The sequence below is a fragment of the Juglans microcarpa x Juglans regia genome, chromosome 6D (assembly GCF_004785595.1).
Source record: "Juglans microcarpa x Juglans regia isolate MS1-56 chromosome 6D, Jm3101_v1.0, whole genome shotgun sequence".
NCBI classification, from domain to species: domain Eukaryota; kingdom Viridiplantae; phylum Streptophyta; class Magnoliopsida; order Fagales; family Juglandaceae; genus Juglans; species Juglans microcarpa x Juglans regia.
In genome coordinates, this window is record NC_054604.1 from 9,813,440 (window position 1) to 9,838,188 (window position 24,749).

Genomic DNA, 24,749 nt, shown 5'->3' on the forward strand with positions numbered 1-24,749 from the left:
AGATACAGACAAGATATTAATTAAAAAACAAGAAAAAAAAAACACACAAGATATAAGTACTAAGATCTTATAATGAGTACTAAACTATTGCATATAGTTTCCTTTTGCTTTGTTTTTTGGTCCTTGATCTTCATGCAAACACATGAAAGGAAAAGCTCACGCCCCAATAATCAGATAAATCGTGACCAACATGCACCAATTCAACTTTACTGCACCCAGTCCTGATTGTATTTTAAAGGGTACTTGTAATATCTAGTTCCACAAGAAACTTGGAAGAAGTTTTCTTTTATGCTTAATAATTCAGACATGGAATGTTCCATGCCGGCCGTCAACCTGAAAGTTTGCTAGCTGAAGAAGAAGAAATAACCAAACTGCATGCATCATGTATAGCATCAACTAATGTATATAAGTAGTTCAATATATGAACTATAAATATATATATAAATATATGAAGTATATAATTAGAGCAATCAAGAAAGAAGCATCAAGAACTTACCTGATTCACAATAAAACACCAATTTAATTACCAGTCAGGATAACAATAACGTCTTAAATAAGATCTGCCATGCAAGGCATTATACCATAGTTTCTTTAGTTGAAACCCTAATTTAACCGCTATTCTTCAAGCACCAAAACCCTAGATCTCATAGCTTAAAAGTCAATTACATCTAATTATAATTAACGATTTACAATCACCCAAATGGTGAGTTTCTTCCTTGAGGCATGGCACCGGCATTGATCATAGGGTTCATCCTGTCGGTGGGAAGTGGTGCTCTTCGTGGAGATGGCTTTTCAAGCTTTACAGATGCTTCGAATTTCTTTTCACCCATAGAGTCACCACCACCCTGGAGTGGAGGCTTTGTTTCATAAATATCTGATATGGAGTCGATGTCCGCTCCTGATCTATCCATGGATGGCCGAGAAATCTGAATTTGGTCTGCACTTTTGAAAGGATCATGATCTTGAGGCCCAAGACAAGATGGAGCTGTTCCCAAGTCTTGCAGCCGGAGATCGTCGGACCAGATTAAGGGGCTCTTTCCACTACCACTATAAGGGCTAGTCCTTTTCTTTCCAAGACAAATATTATCGTTGTTTTGCATGAATCCATCAAGTTGTGGCCTTTCCATGTTATGCTGAAGGTCAAGTTGGTCACCTCCAAATATATTAAGGTCTTGAAAAGATGGAAAGTTGAGAGGAGAACCAAAGTCTTTCATTACTCCCATGTCAGGGAGGCCTTGACTTCCAATATTAGCCTTGTAGCTTCCAGATGCCATGCTTTCACCAGCAAGGGTTTGACAAGCCTTTTCCAATATACTTTGCATATATTTTCCTTGGGCCTCAATCCTCAGCTGAAGATGTCTTTGCACCTGCCATATTTATGTACCAAAACTCCATATTATATATAGGATGTAATTATGGCAGCTAGCTAGACTTGGAGAAACATTAATTAATGTATGAAGTGAAAGTCAAGATCAATAGATCATGAGATAATTAAGCTGTTTGGAGAATTGTTGTTTACCTCTAATTGTTCATGCAGTCGTCTTTGCACCTCCATTTGCATCCTAATCGCATCAACCATGTGTGAGTTACTGTTATATACAGTTTCACACATACAAGTAAACCCAAACCCCCATCGATCCCAAGAGGAATCAAAAGAAAAACTTAGGCGATACATTTATCATTAAATTAACAAGAAAAAAAAACAAAACAAAACACATTTTTTCAATAAATTCGATCGTTTATCATGGTACCAGAAGAAAAAATAAATAAATAAATTGATGCATGCGTACTCGTTCATACTGCGGGCCATTATGTTGGATGAAGATGCAGTATTTCGTTGAAGTTCTAAAGATGAAGCTGTCATGGAAAACAAACGACAAAGGTTAGGTATGTGGTATAGAATTATGTAACAATTAATATACGTAATATTCTAGAACTAAACATATATATATAAAAGAACCCTAGCTACAGCGAAGAATCAACTGATCTCATACCATCCTTAATCGAGTGATCATTGAATTCCTTATGGGGTTGCTTCCCAAGCCTGAATTTCTGCTCAAGTTAAGAAAAGAATGAAAAAAAATCAGAAAAGGAAAAGAAATTGTCATCGAGCCAACCCAAAAATATCGGGAGCACAACAAAAGGTGTTGCTAGAAAGTAAGAGAAGAATGAGATATTGTTGTATTCAGACCTGAAGGTGGCTCTTGAGGTGGTAAAGGGTCAGACCTTTCACACCCATAACTCTCATGATGGTTTTGGGTGTTGCCTCTGCAAATTCAAAAAGATCAGAAGATGAAAAACAAAACAATAGAATTAATAAAATGATGAACAAAGCTTGAAGATATAGGAGGAAATTAAAGTACTACGGCCGTATGGTATATAAAAAGGAAAAGCCATGGGAAAGAGAAATAGTACTGTCTGGCCCTCCAAGCTGAGTAACGGCATCAACGAATCGTTCATGGAGCTCGACAGTCCACCGGAGGCGGGGCTTAGGGTCTGTGGTGAGGACAAGACCAGAGTCACCTTGAACACACATGGGTCTGTCATGAGAATTCATAGTTGAGGGCTTCTTGTGCTGGAACATGATTCTCTCTCTCTCTCACTCTCTCTCTCTCTCTCTCTCTCTCTCTCTCTCTCTCTCTCTCTGAGGGCTTCTGGGAATACCAAAGAGATTCAAGAACAAATGCGATGCAAATAGAGAAGAATAGGGTGCGCTTTTGAAGAAGATGGCGGAGGGCTTTGGGGCTTAATTTGGCTTTGGCTTCTCTAATAGAAAGCGTATTGAGGGACAAGCAGCTAACCTTGCGTAAAAGAATATTATTAAAAGAAAAAATTAAAGTGCTTAATGCGATCTATATTACTAATATCCGGGGCCTTCCTTTGCGGAAAGATTCTTTCTCACTCTATACCCATCATGTCTAGTACTACTCATGTTATATATACTGTCTAGTATTCATGAGAAAGGGGAAAAAATATATATATATATTTATATATATATAATATGGAATATATACTGCTCGTGCCAATTATATATTAGGATTACAAAAATGTAATCTCTCTGGGTTTTTTTTTTTAATAGGCAGATTTTCATTAAGTAAAAGAGGTTGGGGATCAAGTACTGATCAATACATGAATGCAGCCACAACAGAACGATAAAAGTGAAAAGTGAGAAGGGGAAAAAAAAAAGATTAAGAAAAGACTTAGACGTACTACGTTTGGATATTGAAATGAATTGAGTTGAGTTGTGAATAGTAAATTTTGTAGGTTCTATTGAGATTGGTTTAACTTTTTTAAATCAAGATGGGTTTAACTTTTTATATTGAAATGTGTGAAGTAGATTGAGATAAGTTTAACTATTATGAAAAGTTAGAAAAGTAGTGGGTCTCATCAATGATTGGTTTGAGATGAGTTGAGTTTATCATTATTTTGCACAAAAATAACTATTTCTTATCAAAATGAGTCTATTTTAATCATAAATAGTAATTTTTATTACAAGGAGCATCTCTATATGTACTAACTTGGGAAAGGTTTTTCTTGAGAGAAAATATAATGTTGAAAAGAAAGAAATAGTCTTAGTCCCACTGGTTACATTGGAGATGAGAGGGAATCTTTTGTATTTATTTCTATATATTTGATCTGTATTATGAGAGTACGTACGTAGATGGATGGTAAGTCTTTTGAGATATATGATGAGCAAATTAAAGAGGTTGTCATGTATATCTTTTGAATTGTATTCCTTTACCATGCAGCTGCATATATGCATGTGAGCTTTTTTGGCATGAAAGATACGGGGAGTAGTGAGACCCCGCATGCAATCATGATGATGGGCAATATATATGTAGCACTAGTACTACTATTTTAATTAGCCTAGCTTTGATCATCTTTTGGTACTGCAGGAACTATGCTTGATCTTTTGCATGGCGCCATTCATGCATTTATTTTAAACCTAAATTTTTATAAGCTAGGCCATGAGTACTACTCATGCATGAGATCATTTTTGATCCTTCTGTTTTTCGTAGTAGTACGTACGACCCCTTTTTAACTTAATTATTATATGAACCCACAAATCTATCACTTATCATGATGCAGCCTATAACGCAAAGACATGCTAGCTTTATGTCATTACCAATAAAAAGGTTTTCATCATGCTACAAAAGAAAACTTAGGTTTTGGGACATCATGAAGATCATCATTCTCTATCATCATCTATATAAAAATATATATATATATATAGTTCTTTTTTCTTCTTCTTTTTTAGATTTTTCTTTCTTGAAGGGGGATTGATCTTATGGTTTTACTCACATTTTTGTACAAAATTAGCTGCATATTATATGCATTGTAGGTTAAGTTACTTTCAGGTATATAATATATATATATATATATATATATATCTTTCATTAACCTTTAAAAATCAGAAATTTAGTACTTGGTTATTGGAGAACAATGAATGAATGCTAGCTTGTCTTTTATCCATTAATTAAGTGGTAGTACTTTTTAGACAACTTTTGATAAATAGCAGTCCTAGTCCAAGCTGCATCATGGGTTACTGCTTAATTAAAATAGCTGATCATGAGCTTCGATCTCGTGATTTCGTTTTATAATTAAAAGGTAGCAAATTACTTCTCAAACTAGGGCTTAATTTTCTCATATATCATTAATTAATTAGAAGGTGTTTATTAGATAAAGGCTTAATTCATGATCTCATGATATTAATTAATTACTTAATTAATTAACTGTAGGTAATTAGATTTTTCATTATTATATTCTAAATCTCTATATTATATTTTCCCAATCTGTATATCAAGCTAGCTAGCTACTGCATGCATGCTTTAAATTTAAGCAGCTTCCTGCAAAAATATAATTTATGATCATATGCCCTTACACTCATTTAAATTACATTAATGTAACTAATTTGACACGTATTAGCTAGCTAGCTAGATCGAGCCATTTCATGGTAGATAGGAGACACAAGTTTTTTATTAGATGTTATTAATTTGTCTCGATCTCTATATTGCTTAATTAAGTTTTCGTTTTCTGGTGCATGGTTAATTAATATTAATACGAGTGGTACTGCATCCGCACAATGTACGTGTGGCTGATAATTGTAAAGTAATTAATATATATATATATATATATGAACGTAGCCTTTTTTAATTATCATGAATTCTAATAAATTAAATATATATATATATATATATAAATAGATATAGAAGAAAAAAGACAGAATTATATAGGCCATCGATAGAAATTAAAGTACTATCTCAGGCAAGCTTTTAAAATAACAAATTGCATAATATTATTTATTCATACCAACTTTTAAATTATTTTTTAAACTTAAAACTACCGAATTGAGGGACAATTAACATGAGAAAAATGAATGAGCAGCTCCTACTTTAAATTACTATTTTTTTCGTAATTGCGGTTATTATGGTACTAGACTTTCATGGGGCTTGTGTATACCATAGCTTGATCGATGCTTTACGGACCAAAATTTTTATTTATCATCATCTTTATACTATATATTGTATATAATTTTTTTATTTTTTTATTAAATATATGATGTATATATAGATGATAAATAGAAGAATTCAATTACTTTAAAATAAAAGAAAAATTAAATGATGAGAAGGAAAACTGTTTATAATTAAGGAATATCAACGATGGATCGATCCAGATACAAGATACAATTATTACAAGGCGAAAAGAAAGCTGACACAAATTATTAGCAGTCCGGCATTAATATCACATCAGCAACAGTAATCATGTATTCATATACATGCAGTAGTAGTACTATTACTAGCAGCAGAACTGTATGTTGCAGAAAGTCACAAAGTGCAGCAGGTCTAGTCTTGTGATATTAACCATTTCCTTCGGAGAAGAATTACAAAGTGCACGACCACGTACTACAATAATATATATATATATATATATATAGATATATTGATATGTCAAGAAAACAGCAAATCCAGCAACCTGCATATATATGATCCCTATTATAATGTGCCATTAATTAAGCTACAATAATGAAATTAAATAACTGAAACATGATGTGTGTGTGTGTGTGTGTATATATATATATATATATATATATATATATATATATATATAGATGAGGATGAGGATGAGGAAAAGGTAGGTGGTAGCACTGGAAAACAAAAAGATATATATGGAAGTAATTACTTTAGGGTCTGTGGTAATACTTTAGAAATAGAAGATGATAGCAAAAAAAGATTTGGTATGTGAAGGTAGCTTTTGATGACATGCAGAGAGTGGGGGGACCTTCTACTTCTAAAGCTTGTTGGGGCTCAATGCCTTATCACTTTTGTGGAATTGAAGATTGTCCTTCCATGCATGCATTCCTACACCTCCCTTCCAAACCATAACAAACAAAAGTTCAAAATTGGGTCAAACACAATAAATTGGCACAAGCCCCACCCCAAGCAGTAATTGTACTCAAAAAAGTAATTAAAATATATATATATATATATATCATGCATGAGTACTACTACTACTGATGCATGCATGGAAACAATACCCCCAGCCATCTCTCTCTCTAGATCTCTCTCTCTCTCATGGAAATTAACCCCATATATGCATATATATATATATATATATGAAAGGATGAAGGATGTCAAATCCAGAGGAGATCATATAATGCATATTGCTATTCATCCAAATCCAAATGGGAATAGATGCTTTCTTCTTTTACAATTAAAGGAAGATTCCTCTCCCAAAAATCTAGAAGTTCATCATGTATTACTTAATCGTATAACTATATATACTAGCTAGTATCAATAATAATCGAAATTTCAAGCCCTCAAGAATCAAAATACGAGTATCCATGACTCTGTGCCATCTATAAGAGAAAATTTAATCGGGACCCACAAAAACAGTCCACAAATCAAGCCAATGCAAGCAGCTAGTTTGAAAAAATAATAATCTTGACTCCAGAAATTCCTTCTCCCACCGCCATGCACTTGCTTAGAATATGAAAATGATTTACTTACTATATGCATGAGAAGAGAGAGAGGCAAAGAGAGAGAGAAAAAAAAAAAAAAAAAAGAATTCATTTAGATTTGGAGATTCCTCTTTAGACTAGTATTACTATACTGTCATGGCATTGGCTTCCTAGCTAGCCTCCCTCTATAATATATTCAAGCAAAGTTAGAGTTAAACTTTTAATTAGTTGGTTAAGTGTCAAAGGCGCTAGAAGCCAAGTGGAAAAGTGGGTTGGCTTGGTATTAAGGGCATGTTTGCTTGAATTTCAAGCATCTTTATGTTCTCTAGGGGAATTATTCTTTAAGATGAATATATTCCTTTAAGGTGAGTTTGCGGGACCCATTTTTATGTCCAATTTGAATTACTTTGCAAAGCTTCTCTCTTTTTTCCATATAGTTCTGGCCTCTACAAAGATGCATGTGATAGGGTGGTGCACCGTCCATTAATTGTGTTTGTTGCAGCAAATCATGTTGTTGCATTAAATTGAATCATGATCATATATAAGATGATAGAGTCAGAGATTACATCAAGGATGTGAGATCATGAGGATGATGATGATGACAATGATAGATGGATATGTGTGATGGCTGAGGATCCTCAAAGTTTCATTGTAGTGGCCGGGGAATATATGAAGTTCCTTTCTCATATATAGACCTTTTGGATTGGAATGCACATACTGAGGCAGGACTGAACTCAACCAAATAACTATTATATATCTAAACATATATATATATATATCTTTCTTTTTTAATGTTATATATAATCCTAAAGTATGTAAATCTTACGTACTTTTTTTTTTTTTTAAAAAAAGTATATTATATTATTAAAAAAATAATTTTTTCATGATATTAATTATCTATGTTTTTTCAAAGAGAGTACAAAATTTGTATATTTTAAGACTGTAAATATTATTTCTCAAAATAGAATAAGAATATAGTATATAAGATAATTGAAATCCAGGTGTTGTCAAGGGTTAAGTTTGGTAGCTAGCGAGGTTTAATTTACGGCTGCCCAAAATAAGAGAAATTGCACCCAGTGGGGGAGCTACTCGGGTACTGAAAGCCCAAGCCGCACATTGTAAGAACAATAAAAGGGTAATTTCTTTTAAAAGAAATGTTTGGTCTAAAAAAAATCTTATAAAAAAATATACATAGTAATATATGGTTTAATGTGATGTATGATATTATAAAATTATTTTATTGTAAAGTAAATCTAATATAGCATATTAACCCACGTCAGTGTGTAAACTTTTTTGTGTAAATGCAACGCTTATCTTCTATCAATTTCCCTTTTCTAGAGGTGGGAAGCTTGATTTTCCTTTCAATATTTTGAGTAAGGACAATCACACCACCTCTGGAGCACCATCGATCCAATTCAAAATGCAAAAAATAAATAACAATTCCACATTTTTGGTATAAGTTTGTACTTTCTGGTTAATGCATCCAAATTTATTGGTTGTTCAACTGCAACTTGTTTTTTTTTTTTTTTTTTTTTTTTTTCCCGGAAGAAGACGGAAACCATAATTTAGGCAAACAACACCAATTTTTCTCATCTTTTTGAAGCCAAAAGGCCAAAGATTTTCCCGAGAAAAGTAGCATCCTATTTTTCCTTTTTGCCATTTTTTCATTATAATTGATGTTGATACTGTCTGCAAGGTTAGAACATTGAGTGGACTAAGTCCCACGACTTGGTAAGTAGAATTAAAATAAGAGGGCTCCAAAGTCCAAACCATCTATATGCCAACCAATAGGTAGAACAGTAGTTGCAATGCTTGAACCAACCCCAACATCATACTCACCACCACTTGCCCTAATTTTTCAGTTCATCCCTTGTTCCAATGGTTTGGCTGGATTTCTTTTCCAGTAGTTGCAATATGCTTGAACCAACCCCAAAATTAGGGTTCGAATTTTGAGTTTCAAACTTGCTTAATGGCTAATATATATTTTTCACTTCAATAGTCTTACACGAGTGTTACGCCCATGGTATTAAATGGCATTACTTAAATGCGTATGATTCACGAAGACATCTAGCAAAAATAAAATTATTAAACTGATGTGACTTATTGTGATACGTTAAATCTATTTTAAAATAAAGAGTTTTATAATCTAATGTATTACATCAAACCACATCACATCAGATTGTGAGTTTCTTTTATGAGATTTGTTTGTGAACTTAGCGCTTCTCTACTCAGAAAGATGACGTGCTAGATACGCTGAAAAAAAATCATTATTAAATCAATAATCAATGATACAAAAGATACTAAGGGCTCGTTTGGATAGTGAGATGAGATGAAATAATTTTATATGAGTTCAATAAAATATTATTAAAATATTATTTTTAAATATTATTATTGTTTTGAAATTTAAAAAAACTGAATTGTTTATTATATTTTGTGTGAAATTTTGAAAAAGTTATAATAATGAGATGAGATAAAACTATTTATGTATCCAAACAGGCCCTAAAACTTGTCATCAGTAAACAATCAGAATGACTACCTAAAGAACAGCAATATGCTCAGGTTAGTTTTAGGGACCTTCAAACATGGAACTCAAAATCTCACATGCAACACTCGGCTTTGGTGGGATTCAGATAAATATAACTGATGATTTCATTGGCTCAACTACATGAATGTGCTTGGTAAAACAACATACCCTGCTGCATCTTTGAGCCTGTAATCACAAAGGCAATTGACAAATAGTGTAATGCGATGGCATAACAAGTGCAAACAATTACAAGATGCACTTGTTACTTAATAAACAAACTGATTCACACAAACAAACAAGGCCCGCTTGTTTATTTTGCCAAATCTCAGCTTTGCAGCACCCAAAACGTTTTATTATTAAGGTAAAATTCACTGGATACATGGTGTAAAGATTTATATGTTACTCATCTTACAGCATGCCAAAAGTTCAAGATCCAACTCTCATTTCTTCAATAGATTAAGAGCAGCAGTTTCACCATCGACCCATATTTGAAATGTGACAACATTTTATCATTCAGGTCGATAGAAAGAGGTAACGGTGCTCCGACATTGTGCTGTAAGCTAGGCAACATTCCAAGCGCAGACCTTCCACATTAATTACTGTTCATATTCCCCAAGCACACATATTTCATCTGCAATAATCGTATGAAAAGATGGCTCAAAAAGATAGCACACACGTATAAGCATATTAGTATGATGGCATTTATAGGAAGCACCAAACTTTAGAATTAGATAATACAAGAAGATGGCTTGATAACAAGAAGTTATAAGTGCAAATTGCATTTCACCATGATCAAGAAAAACGTCATATCACTTGTGTTAAAATGTAATTCAGTCAATTTTTTCTAGTGTGTGTTATATTTAACCCCTGATTTCACCAGTGAGGGTCATATCTGGTTGGAACTTCTTTATGAGGGTGATAGAATGGTAAAGCATAAATTACCCCAATTATAATGTAAGAAATAAATCCTTCCTGAAATAAATGAAGCTTTTCTGGCAACTCATCAAAGGAGAGATTTATATGTTATAGGCAGTCTTAGATTATTGTTTGATGCCTTGAATTCCAACTTTTGAGTTTGAAGAAATGCTTTATACAGCCAGAGAGAATGAAGCTGGATACATTAGAATAACAGAGAGGTTACGGATAGGGTAATCTTGCTGGTAATTCAACTTCAGTGACTATGGTGGTTTACAATTGGAATCATTTTTAATGGGATGGCTGCTTCCAAGCCCACCTGTTGACTGTCAAGCAGGTCACTATTTTTAGTACCAGATAGGGAATGGTTAACGACAACTGTGACAGAGATAGATTGAGCAACCATGCATGTGGGACAGCCATCCATATTTGCACACAGATTATAGCATGTATGGATACAGTTCTCAATGAAGGAGTCCACGGAGGATGATTTGATTTTCTGTCTTGTGTTCTACTCCAGGGAAATAATGTGGTTGAACTGACAAGCATCTAAAGCTGGTCCAAAGGAGCAATTTGTAAATCCCTAAAGATTGGAAGTTCTCCCTTAAGGTGTATATCAAAAGCAGCCACTTGCAATCATTTAAAGAAAATATGCACATAAATAAATGTATATCAAAACCATTTGCAGTGAGCTTACTTCCAGATATTCGTCCATCCCATATTTGGAACCTTCCCGTCCAAGACCAGACTGCTTAACACCTCCAAATGGAGCAACCTGCATTGAAGCATTGAAACATACCGGTGACAAGCTATCTACAAATATTTCTTAATCTGTAGGTAAGTACGAGATAAGATCAACCTCTGTTGAAACTATGCCTTCATTGATCCCAACAAGTCCATATTCAAGAGCTTCAGCCACACGCCATGAGCGTTGCATGTTGTTTGTGAATATGTAAGCAGCTAAACCTACAAAAGCATGCAGAAAAACAGCCAACCAAGAAATTGCGTGAGGAAATTAGAAGGTTTTGAGTCAATATGGACTAACTTTACCAGGGCATGCAGAGACAATGGTTTTCTAATGAACCAGGGAAGAAAAGGGGTGGGAGATAGGTTTTTCCTGTGTTCTGAATTTAAAGTATTAAAACATATATCTCGTCAGGAAAAGAACCTGCATTGGTGTCATTGGCAATGTGGATAGCCTCCTCCTCAGTTTTGAACCGTAATAGGGGTGCCACAGGTCCAAATACTTCCTCTCTAGAGTAATACAAAATGCAAAAGTGCATAAAAACTAACAAATAAATCCTTCGAGTAAAAAGAGTTAGGATGAAAAATTTAAGTACATAACCAGATCAGAACTTTGCATACCCACAAATATCTGCTACGACATGAACAATCTACTCATGAAACCCATTATCACGGGAGAAAACAATCTGTGCTCTAGAAGCAGCAAGGAATAAAACAGTAGCCGCAAAGTGTAAATACAGTCCAATTACAACACATCCACAATAATTCAATACAAAGAACTTGAGCTACCCTTTGGACTGAAAGCGTTGAAGAAAAAAGATCTCCACCTGCTATGAAACCAAGTAATGAGTGTACTAAAAATATATGGATATACGTACCCAAGTCACAATCTTTTTTGATATATTTTTTAATAAAAATACTTTTCTACAAGTATTTTTATAAAAATACTGGATTGCTGATCGTTATGATCCAGTAAGCATGTACAAATGTTTCACATTCCAAAAGCACCAACTCTCAATTTAATTTCAACAACTTTATTCTCTGATCATGCTAATAGGATTGGTTAACTAGGAAATTGAATTGACACAATAAAGAAAATTGAATTGAAAAGCAGCAGGGGAAAAAGAATATTTGTAAGACATGGGTGATTACATACAGCTTGCTACGCCAACTTCACTCATTAATCAATAATAAATAATTGAGGATAACATGCCCAAATGAGAGAAATTCTATTTATGACCATAAAACATCCAAGTTCTAGTGAGTAGTTTCCATGAGCTTTTCTTTATGACGAGGAACCTCAAGGACCATGCAAACAAAATATATATTTTACCCGGTTAAATCCTTAACCCTGTAATGCACACACATCACATAGATCAAGTAAACCACAATTTTTCACCGATGAACATAGTCCCTAGAGGATAACATGCCCAAATGAGAGAAATTCTATTTATGACCATAAAACAACTCCAAGTTCTAGTGAGTAGTTTCCATGAATTTTTTTTTAAGGAACCTCAAGGACCATGCAAACGAAATATATCTTTTACCCGGTTAAATCCTTAACCCTGTAATGCACACACATTACATAGATCAAGTAAACCATCAATTTTTCACCGATAAACATAGTCCCTAGAAATCATTCGCACCCAAGGGTTCGAACCTTAGATCTTGGGGGGAATACCCCCAAGACCAAGGACCTTACACTTGAGTCAACCCATGGGGGTTAAACTTACAATCTAGATTAGAGAGGGCAATTCTTGGCACGACTGGAATCAAAGCTCAAGTTAGTAGGAATGATTTTGACCTAAAATCCTAATCTTGTGTGCACCTAAGTTAGGTTGGCCCATCTTATGCATATTGAATAGCGCATATTTGACACAATTAATTACCCATGCCAACACTTACAATGACCATATCCTTTTTAATAAATTTAGTAGCCAGCTAGGTTGACTTTATACAGAATGCCTTCAACCAAATTTTTAGTAGCAATACTCTAAGGCCTCGTTTGGTTACACAGATGAGATGAGATGAAAGTTGAAAGTTATATAAAATATTGTTAGAATATAATTTTTTAATATTATTTTTGTTTTGAGATTTGAAAAAAATGAATTATTTATTGTATTTTATGTGAGAGTTTGGAAAAGTTGTAATAATTAGATGAGATGAGATAAAATAAAATAAAATAGTTTGTGTAACCAAAAGTGGCCTAAGAGGCACATTTTTTGGGCGGTTAAGAGATGTTGGATTTGCATATACCAGGAGGGAAAGCGTCAATAATGTAAATAGAATATTCAACACAACAGATTATAGACATTACTGGGTGAGTTTTATGTCAGATTAATAGGTGAACTGTGTGAACCAAAATTCTAGTCCATATATGAAATGGGTAACACAGGCCATGTCTCCCTGTAAGAAATTTGAAATTTGAAATGGTTTGGAAGTTTTACACTCTAAACAGATCATGTTCAAGTTGGCACATTACCTCTTGAAACTTGTCCTAGACATTCAAAAGAAATGACACCCATATCCTCACTATTATGACCCAGCTGTGGTAGAGTTCACCATATCATATCAAACATTGCTTGATTTGAATATGCATGCACAACAATAACTGCCATCTGACCCCATAATAAAGAACGTGAAAGGTAGCAATGACTAAAATGTACTAGTTTTTAAAATAACTTTTTACCTTGATAGAAGCATCCCACGCTTGACATCACCAATCACTGTCGGCTCATAAAAGGTCATGCCAAGACCATGTCTTTTACCCCCAAGTAGGACTTTTGCTCCCTTCAAACAAAATCATAATTTAAGATACGTGTATAAGATATCTAATTTTAAAAAATATAAACCCAACTGAATGTCCTTTTCGGAATTCCAGCTATTAATTTGAAGTGAAAGGGAAAATCAAAGGTATATATTATTTTCTTCCACCAAGTTACGACCACAATGAATGAGGCAGCAGAGAGTTTTATCTTTTGTCTTCACTCGTGGTATTATTGCAGAGTGATGGAAAAGAGAAAATCTGTTGTAAAAAAAACGACTGCATTTTGAACGTCATGCACTGTTCCAAATGATTCTGATTCCTGACAATCACCAAGTAACTTCCTTGATCAAATTTGGTAGTGTGCCAAAAGTAAGAAAATGTTTCGATGACTAACAGTCTAATATCTTCCATGTAAAGTTTTTGGTTTTTTTTTTTTCATTTTTCTGGCCAATCATCAACTTCCAATTTTATTTTATGCGAACTCCAATAAGATTACTCAATGCGCCCTATATCATACACATAAGAAAGAACACCATTCAATCCATTAAACACTAAAACGTAGCCTTTTTGGCGAAAGGATGAACAACCCCCTACCCCAGAAATATACACATCCATGACAGGTTAAACCTAAAAACTACACCTTTAAAAGGAGTGCTAAAATATAGCCGTATTGAACAGCTTCAACACCAACATTTAACGTTCATTCCACTTGCCCGAGGTCACACTAGTACCCAAGTAAGAATGGTTCTTTCACACATGACACATGGACACCTAAATTCTGTAGTAGGCACCCAAGGATCGTAAGATAATAACATAATTTTAATAAGATATGGCAAACTCCAAGTCAGCAATTACTAAATTCAACAGAATAGCTGAGGGGACAAACCTTTGAGATTGCATCTTCAACAAACGATTCAACCTGCAAGACAAAAAACCAAAAGGGGCCAGATAATATAGAAATTCATGTGACTGAAAGATCACAATATTTGTTGGAAACTGGAAATATTGCAAGCAAACATACCTTTTGAACTGCAGCTTCATTGATTAGAGGACCCTGTGAGGAAACAAAGAGTTAATGACTAAATGGAATATCGTCTCCAGACCAAGGCATGTGATATAGAAAATAAAAGAGTTCAATAGCAAAGATTTGACACAGAATGCACAAAAGACTACCTGGATCACACCCTCAGTAAAGCCATCCCCAACTAGAAGATTCTCGACAGCTTTGGAAAAAGCATTTGCAAATTTCTCGTAGATACCTGCAAAGCGAAGCTAGTGATCTGCAGATGGAAAGAAACAGTATATTTGGAAGGAAAACCGTACTTGTTTAAAAAATCCAGACAAATGAACCAGTTAAAACCATGTACAGAAAAGTATCTGAATTTCTGATCAAATATTTTTCTGATGTATATTTTATCACAATAGTGTGCAGTGTGAAAAAGAATAAAGTAAGCATCAAGTAATTTTTTTTTAATGGCACCGGGTGTCCGGGAACAAAGTCCTAACTAACCCGGGGGTGCATAGGCTCTCAACAAGGAATTTCCCGTAAGTGTACCTCAGGTAATTCAAAGAGAAATTCTACTAGTCCCCTACAAACTGTTTGCACCCACCGGTTTGAACCTTAGACCTAGAGGGAGCATACCACCAAGCCAAGGCTCTTACCACATGAACCAACCCATAAGGGCTAGTAAGCATCAAGTAATTAATATGAGTGCAATTTGCAGATAACCAAAAACATATGAATATATCTCGAACTACAATTCATCCATCATATGGAGTTCACTTCGAAAATCCAATAGCAACCATACACTAAATTGAAAGGGATAAAACAACCCTTCAAAAAAGGTAATTTTATTGTAATTCCTAGGAACCTGTAGACCTTTGACATTTTCGCTGTTGAGGATAAAATGGACATGAAATAAACTACTTTATGCTACTTATCAAAGAAAAAAACTACTGTAGTGTTGCATCTGAAAATAGAAGTCTCCATTCTTGATTTGCAATGGTTCAATCTAATCTCTCTCTTATAAGCGCATTATCCTGTCTGTTGTTAGTCCAGGTGAACTTTGGGCCCATATAACCAATGTCGATTAGTCCATTTCTGTCCATAAAAGCTTTGAGACCCTTGTTCAGGTTATAGGAAACAGGCCTCCCACCATATTTTTCAGACTGATTAATAAGATCATTGAAGTCCCCCCCATACAAACCCAAGGCCCCGGAAAAGCTTGATATAAAGAATCTAAATGGCTCCAGAAATTAGCTTTGTTGTTCCATTGGGCTGGTGCATAAACATAAGTAACAGTGGTTCATTTCTGCGGGAGCAAAACCAAGTGCTTTAGGTACTACCATTTCCTTACCCTTATAATCCAACTCTTTTCCATCTATAAAATCATGCTGTACCAATTGCTTCCCCTAGATTAACTAATTTATGTTCCCAGTATAAACTAACAGTCCACTAAGACTCTAATAACTTATCATCACATACAATCTTAAGTTAGAATTATGTTCTCTGCCAAACGTGTTATGTTCCATTAACAAACAATTACAGAAAATTAAAAAGAAACTATACCAAGCATAATTGTAATACCCAATTAAGAGGGCAGACAAACATATGAATATATTCAAAAAGATGATACAAGCTAGATATATCCAGAAAACTAGAGGGGCACAACAGAAATTCTTCTTATTAATGGACCCTGAAAGAGTCTATACACTATGTCTATCCTTGCTCCTCACCCTGTAGAGAATGCAAAAGGTTCATGCATATCAGTAGATATTTCGCAGCTTGAATTAATGAATTTGATAACATCAATCATATCAAGGGTTGACTGAGGCATAATTCGTGACCTCTTCTACCAGTAAGATGCACAATACTGGCAAAATCAAATAGGTTTATCCTACGACTTTGGTCACTTTTTAGTGCTGCTTTCATTCTAGAATAAGAGCAGCTTATGGTATACAGCCACCTCCTTATCCAATACAAAAACCCACAAATAGCATTTACGTTGAACCAAGTTCCCACTTCTCCTCCAAACCAGCATCTATAACACAAACATAAAAGTACGAACTTTGCTCCTATTGAATCACGCCATCCAATCTTTTATTAAATAACCAAGAATTTGGTCATTTAAGTTTATTATAATTTAAAAGGTCATGTCAGAAAATATTGGACAATTTAAAATGCTAAAAGTCTGGAACACTTTGCATTCTTTCCTCTATAACACTCTGTCTTCTTTCCCTATATATATTATTTATTACATTTATAACTGAATAATGTTTACATTCAGAAAAATCCACAATTATATTAGAAACAAAACTTGAAGTTAACAATTTTTCCGTGCATAGCATAGGTATGCAACTAGATTTTTGTAATTAGAATGACAAAATTGACTTAACATAGGTGACAACCTAATACCCACTGTAACAAAAACAGCGGCATAAACTCATCATACAAATTGGCTAATAGACAGAAAAAACGCTTGTAAAACCAAAGCTAAGACCAAATAGTAACTAAACCCAAAGCTTCTCATGAGATGAACCTCATAGACACACGTCTTGGCTAAACAGATAATATTTGAGGGCCCACATATATAAAGCAGCTAAACCTTAATCCTAATTAATTGAGGTCCACTCTATGAATCTTTTTCAGCCAGTCGACCCTATCTAGGGTCATGTCCCCTTTCAACTTTTCAACAACCAAACGCTCATATATGTGCGCCACATATAGCCACCGTCCTACACCATTAGTTCATTAGTTGAGCTTAGTTGTGGGTTGATGTACTATATGGAGCCCTACACTCATTAGTGGTTCACCTCTCCCCAAACCACAATTGCTATGCAAATTGGTGACTTCTTGTCCAAGGACTTCCCTATACAGTAGAAAGTTGTAGTAACTTCACTATATAATCTTATGATTGTGTTCAAAATGCAGCAGTAGTTCAGTGCAAACATAGCAACAATGCTTACAATATTGGTGCGTGCACCCACAACCATCCATAGTATCTTTGTCTCCAGAAACTGATAGTTTACTCACAATATCTAATGACTATCTACAAGCAGACAAATATAGAATGCTATCAACCAGGCAGATCATTAAAAATGTGAATAGTATCTTTCCATCCTTACCTTCTTGCACAATAACTCTATTTGCACAGACACATGTTTGTCCACTATTACGAAACTTTGCTGCAAGCTGCAATAACATGCATTGCTCATTTAATCAACCCTCAAAATAATCAATCGTACAAAGAATGTAAAAAGTAAAGGATAAACACCATTGAACAGAACAATGATATCAACTACCTATCCGTGTTTAATGGAATAGAACAAGAATTGTTGAGTCACCAAAAAGATCCAGGGGCTGAGTGCATGATAAAAAAGATCTTTTTTTTTTTTTTTTTGATAAGTTGCATGGTAAAAAAGATCTAACCTTGAGCTTCTACCTTTTGGATGTGAACCAATAGATTTTATGCTTGCCCCCTCTCAATCTAAGAGAGACAAAAAGTACAAAGAACAAAGAAAATAACACCATCACCCACTCATGTTCTGATCTAAAAAAGTTCTTACTTAATTGCCCATCTTCAGATAAAATTTTTTCTTCTACAAAAATTATAGGTTAACAATGATAAAAGAGCCCTTAACACTTTATGCCAATCACAAGTCCATTCGATGCCAAGCACATGTCCTTAATAGCCCCAACTCAAGAAACAACCAACAACCACCCAAACATAGAATGGTGCTCACTAAGAACATTTGAACCTAATCAGGTCCAGCCCTCTTTCCTTATTCATATCCATCTTCTAAAATCCAGCTCTCCGATCATCAGGCAATATCTGTAAACTATCCTCACCTCAAACTCACATCAAACCTCTGGGACCAACATATTGGTCTAGTCAAAAGAACAAACATGTCCAAACCCAATAATAACAGCCCTATAACTCAAAACGGTTTTAGTCACTTGCATAAATTCAATTCAACACTCGTCAAAATAGCTGAGAAAAACTCTGGAATTAAAGGAAATAGCATTTTTACCTTGTTCTAGGCTATCTGAACCTAGAGGAAACTAACTCTATAGCGAGTTGAACAGGATCTGCTGATCAGAACCATATAAAAGATGACCCATAAAGGAGGTTTCAGGTAATGGGATGTGGGTCTGAGAGGCTAGTGGGAAAAGTGAATAGAAATCTTGTAAGGGTCAACTGAAGAGAAAACAATAGAGAGAGACAATCAGCAGGACAACAGAAGGGGCTACAATAGACAAAAAGAGAATACACAAATAGCTGCTGTGTGGAGAATGATCCTCACTGCATTATGCGGTGCTTGTGGCTAGAGAGAAATAAGAGATGCTTTGAAGACATGGAGCTTTCTTTGGATGAGCTGAAGCGATTCTTCTACAATACTTTACATTCTTGGGCTTCGGCCATTATTTGTAATACGGACAATTTTCATGACCTGCTTGTATCTCTCACTAGTACCTAGATGTAATTAGGCATGCTCCTTGTATACTTCCGGTGTACTTCGTTGATGTCTTTATTTCAATAAAATTTACTTTTACCTATAAAAAAAAATAATGTTCCCAGGAATAACCCAATGAACCCCAAACAACGTAAATATAAAGAGCATAACAGCCTTGCAATACGGAATAAAAAAAGAGTAAATGATCCATCCATTCACCACTAGCCTGCATAAAAAAAAACACCAATCACCATAAAAATACCTCTTTTAATGCATCAAAGTTAAATGCAGCTAAAAATTGATGTCAAATTTTCATTAAATAAAAAGTTTTGTGCTCACTCCAAATCCATGTGGACTCATCTAATGGCTAAGAGGGAAGCAACACCATTACAATCAGCACATAAGGAAAAACACACTAACTTACAGTTCCTTTTACTGCTACATCCAAGTCTGCATCATCAAAGATTATACAGGGCGCATTGCCACCGAGTTCAAGAGAAACCTAGAAAATTCGAGAACAAGGGAAATTAGCCACATGACGACTCCTTGAGTATTCAATTTGGTCACCACATGTACTCATTTCATTTCCTATGCATACCCTTTTAACAGTCCCAGCAGCACCAGCCATCAGCTTCTTTCCAACTGCTGTTGAACCTGTGAATGTGATCTTTCTTACCTGAATAAGTTTAATTAAACAAGAGCGCGTAATGTTATGTTGCTTGGATAACCAATTATCTCTACGTGGATATCATGATATCACATGGAGAGAAGATTACAGTATATATTAAAGGTAGAAAAAACCTGTGTACTTGCAAGTAAAGAATCCCCAATTTCAGGAGCATTTCCCATAACCACATTGACGACACCCTAAACAATTAAAAACGAGTAAACATTAGAAACAAATGAAGCAACAAAGAAATCGCCAGCATGGTCAAGTAAAGAAGAAACAATAGGCTAAGCAATGTTCTAGAAACTATGGCAACCTATTGGCTAAGTTAACCGAACCCAATGTGAATCGCCATTAGGAAAGTCAATTTCTGAAATTTCAATTGTGGGTTTGGATAAAGGCTGATAAGTCACAGGCCAATGCCTCTGCAACCTGAGTCTGACCTACATTTCTAATTAGTTACTCCTTAATATTTTAAACTAGTTAGTCCTTGATGTTAATTTTAAGGCATTGGAATAATGACCTTTAGGATAAGTTAATCTTCAGAAACCATCTTGGAGTAAGTAGAGTGAAACTTTTTGTATTAAAGGAACATTTGAAAACACTATGAATCATAGCAACCTGAACCAAACCAATCCATACTATGACAGGAGCAAGAAGTATTTACAAATCTTGTTTGCAGTACCAGATCCCCAGACTATAATTATATCTGAAGCCGCATTGTAGTGGTTTCAACTTATAGGGCCCAAAGAGGTGGCAAACTTAAATTACACCCTAAAGAGAGTACATGTGTTTCCATGCATATACGTACACACACGCGCGCGCGCGCAGATAAATTATCAAAATTACCGGTGGAATTCCAGCCTGAAGAGCAAGCTCAGCTGCTGCTAAAGCTGTGAGGGGTGTAAGTTCAGAGGGTTTTATGACAACAGTACAGCCACATGCAAGTGCAGGACCAACCTGATGTAAGCAACACACAAAACAGATGATTTCAAAAATAAATTCACTTATTAAAAAGTCATCTGCTCCTTAAAATACCAAACAAAAGATATGCCAGAGGGTTAGACTGTACTGATCCTAAATTAAGCAGACCTTCCGAGTAATCATAGCCAAGGGGAAGTTCCAGGGTGTAATCGCACCTACCACACCTACAGGCTGCAAAATAAAATTTAAAAGAGTGTATATAGAATATAGTCTCAAATGAGAATATAACAATTGGTATATTCGTGAAAGCAACATCAAGAAATCTCTGCATAAAATATATGCCAAAACCATCTATCAAAAGCTACAATCATTTGTTTTTTTCATATCATGTTTATGCTTTCATGGCTGATGAAGGAGGGTAATCATTTCATACAATAACTCCTCACTATCTAAGAGGTCTTAGAGAGTGGAAGGGCTACACTATTAAGACAGAAAAGGCACTGTCAACTGAATGGAAAACAGGGATACTAGACATGGACTCTCAGGTAATTCTGCATAGAAGCTTCAGCCTTGCATCTGAGCTAGATCCAAATCCCTAACAGTCATGTCATATCCTTACTTTTCCCTTTTTCAGATAGAAATTACACTTTGTACCCTCGAACAAACACTCATTTTGTAATGTGATCAATGAACTACCACTGAGTCACATTGCACCATCAAACTTACATTTTATCTCAAATTGCATCCTCCGCCAGTCAATAGCATTACAAAGGATGGAAGTGCCATTTTTGGATGCAAAATGAAGAAAATGCACTTAGATTACATTGTGCAATGATAAGTGGAGTAGCGTAATACTGCCATTTCAAGTGGGGGCATTTCGTCCATTTTGACATTCAGAAAATTACACTTCCATACATTTTATCGCCAAACAACTAACAGAGGGTGAAATTAGAAACAAAATGGAAGTGTAATAGTGCAATATGAAAAAGCGTAGTTTAGCAGCCATATTGCAAAATGAGTGTTAGTTTGAAGGTGCAAAATATAATTTCCCTATTCTTTCAATGTTACCATTTGAACATCTCCTTTTTCTTCGTAAGTAATATTTGGACATCTCCTTTTTTTTTACACCATTTTTAAATAAGTTAAACTCAAGCAAGGAACAGTCGTTATATCTATAACCAAAATTTGACTAGTACAAAAAGTATTGATCTTATAAAGGATAATAATAAACAAAACATCAAGGGAAGGAATAAGATCACCTGCTTTAAAACAAACAATCGACGATCAGCAAGAGTTGATGGAATTATATCACCATATACACGTTTGGCCTCCTCTGCAGAGAACTCGATAAAACCAGCCCCATAGCTAACCTGTAAATTGAGTCTATCATATAACATGTTGCAAATAATTGATAACTTATGCAGCCAAAAAAATAGTCCATGAGGAAAACATGAAGATACAATTCGAAAGGCCAGTGCTCAAAGATATGAAAGCAAAAGCTTGACTGAGATACCTCGCCCAGGGCTTCCTTTAAAGGTTTTCCTTGTTCTAAGGTTATAAGTTGTCCAAGCTCTTCTTTGTGGGCAATTAGCAGATCATACCTTCAAATTAATTTGGAACAAACTAATATGAAAATTTATAAGAGAACAAAGTCTTCTGGCCAGCCTTGTTGGACAGGATTGAAGTACAAGAACTTGAATAATCACTACAGAACCAGATGTATAAGATTCACAGTATAGCAAACGTACCATTTCCTTAGAAATCTGCTCCTTTCAGTGGCAGTAAGTTTGCTCCAAGCTACACAGATATCGTCAAACTCAGTGCATACTGATTATATTATATTCCTGAGTTTGCTCCAAGTACAAATTTTAATATAATCAGTGCATATCAATTTAAAGTTCCATACGATTAAATGCATCAAAGGCTGAAGATATCGCATCATTTGTCTCCCTCCCACCCATGCATGGAACATCTGTTATCACTTCACCAGTTGCTGGATTGTAAACCTACCAAGACATGGAATGTGTGTGATGTTCATTAATAAATTGGCACCTTTGAAGCAAACCAGAGAAAATAACAATTATCTGGACAAAACGGAAAAGAACAAGCAAAGAGTAGCTATGATAAACCACTATCTTGATCTGTACTGCTTAATAGAGTGCTCACTTCTGATCTGACACCTTTATAAAGCCATCTTGAATTATTTTGGTTATTAACCCCATAATACAAGGGAGATTTAACAACAAGAAGACTGCCAGCGTAATAATGACTTGAAGGATCTTCAAGGGAAACTGAAGATGAAGAAGAAGAAAACATGGACGAACTATTTAGGATTGCTCTCATAACGTACCAAAAACAAGACAGCCAGTTGAAGAAGAAAATAGAAAGAGAATTTGCTGAAGGATTTTCCGTATATTGATTTATCACTTTTTGCACAAAACCTTTATATAAATACATATATGTCTATGATGATAAGCTTTATCCATTTGAGCTTTAAGGTATAATTGTAGAAGCATTGTACTCGGAATCAAAATCCAATAATTTAAATATCCAGGAATAACACTTGCCATGCGTCTCCAGAAAATGAATATTTATAAACCCATCAAATATTTTGGAGGTTGGAGATACTAACATACAAACAAACAGCTTGTACAAAAAGAAAAATCACAAAAGAAAAAAAAAAATCCGGTGTTCTTGGTCGTTGCAAGAAAGAAAGAGAAATCGAAGTAACCATCGAGCTGTTGCTATGTTAATTAAAACCAAAACACCGCCCGAGTTTTCCCCCTTGTGCGCTAGAGGTGGTGGCACATAATCTGCACATACTCCTAAACTCACTACAATGATTAATGCATTCAATAAGAACCAAATATGTTCAGTTTCTGGCAGACCTTGATGGTCTTCTTGTCATATGCATCAACCCATTTCCCTCCAATCAGCCCCTGGCTCCGCAATAATCCGGAACTACTGAGCCGAGAAGCAACACTCTGCGCCTCCGTGCTCATCTGATATAAAAACTCCCTTGTCATTATTAACGTATCTGAAAATTATACCGATGACTTGATGACAAAAATAGTAAAACGTACAAAATTCCAGACAAATACAAGATGAATCGGAGCAAAAGTGAATAGAGCTGACATCATTTCGTCGTCTTTTTGCAGCCAAATTGGGGAAAGCAGTACTAAAATTTCATGCCACGACATGCATACTTCTTCCATTCACACACATGTATAGACATATACACCATACAGGAATACCGATAGACAGAGAAGGGTATGGTGGCTTGCCTGGCGAGTAAGGTGAGGAGCGGATGATGCGCGCGCGGAAACGAATGACTTGGGACGGGATATAAGGTTGGTCAATCGGCTTGCCATTATGCTTATAGGTACAGGTTTCAACGTCCTCATCTCTCGATTCGCCTTCTTCGTGAGTTTTTCTCCCTCTCCGACGATTCCCTCTCTGTGTCTCTCAAAGTGAGTTGAGCTACTCGTGCCAGGAAGGAGATCTCCATGTAGCTAAATCCATATATATACTAAGGACAGTTTTCCAGATTTAAATATTTTATCAAAACGATGTATTTTGATGGGTGCAATAAAAATATTATATGCCAGATTTTTTCTAAATTTGAGAAATTACCCAAGAATCTTATAATAATATTATTAAATATTATAATACTCATTTAGTCTGTCTATCCATATGAGTAACAAATAGGCATGAATCAATCGGCCAGGGGGTTCGGCTCCCACCCACCCACCCACCCACTCCTGGTTCGTTTTGTATTTTTTCAGACCAAATAAGA

The 24,749-nt window shown here is 35.1% G+C and overlaps 2 protein-coding genes and 1 long non-coding RNA gene across 5 annotated transcripts; 1 reads left to right on the top strand and 2 right to left on the bottom strand.

Moving 5' to 3' along the window:
* Positions 1–500: 500 nt before the first annotated feature.
* LOC121235878 (myb family transcription factor IPN2) lies at positions 501–2,767 on the bottom strand. The gene is made up of 6 exons (XM_041132308.1): positions 2,416–2,767; positions 2,192–2,268; positions 1,995–2,052; positions 1,791–1,857; positions 1,520–1,562; positions 501–1,367 (listed from the first exon to the last, which is right to left on the bottom strand). Exons 1-6 carry the CDS (start codon positions 2,582–2,584, stop codon positions 693–695), a joined length of 1,089 nt encoding a protein of 362 aa, XP_040988242.1. The 5' UTR covers positions 2,585–2,767; the 3' UTR covers positions 501–692.
* Positions 2,768–9,791: 7,024 nt separating this feature from the next.
* LOC121234455 (succinate-semialdehyde dehydrogenase, mitochondrial) lies at positions 9,792–24,472 on the bottom strand. Of its 3 annotated transcripts, XM_041130394.1 has the most exons (20): positions 24,238–24,469; positions 23,842–23,955; positions 22,860–22,959; positions 22,702–22,750; positions 22,467–22,554; positions 22,213–22,323; positions 21,122–21,184; positions 20,879–20,989; positions 20,164–20,229; positions 19,961–20,038; positions 19,787–19,864; positions 18,034–18,100; positions 15,082–15,167; positions 14,930–14,962; positions 14,795–14,827; positions 13,831–13,931; positions 11,566–11,651; positions 11,257–11,363; positions 11,095–11,172; positions 9,792–10,113 (listed from the first exon to the last, which is right to left on the bottom strand). In XM_041130394.1, exons 1-20 carry the CDS (start codon positions 24,355–24,357, stop codon positions 10,075–10,077), a joined length of 1,608 nt encoding a protein of 535 aa, XP_040986328.1. In that variant the 5' UTR covers positions 24,358–24,469; the 3' UTR covers positions 9,792–10,074. The 3 variants fall into 3 exon arrangements, with proteins under 3 accessions (XP_040986328.1, XP_040986329.1, XP_040986330.1); XM_041130395.1 differs by lacking the exon at positions 21,122–21,184 and having other exon boundaries at positions 24,238–24,468; XM_041130396.1 differs by lacking the exons at positions 9,792–10,113; positions 11,095–11,172; positions 11,257–11,363; positions 11,566–11,651 and adding an exon at positions 12,426–13,759 and having other exon boundaries at positions 24,238–24,472.
* LOC121234456 lies at positions 18,107–18,414 on the top strand. The gene is made up of 2 exons (XR_005934404.1): positions 18,107–18,272; positions 18,315–18,414. It is a non-coding gene; the product is annotated as an uncharacterized LOC121234456 (long non-coding RNA).
* Positions 24,473–24,749: the final 277 nt, after the last annotated feature.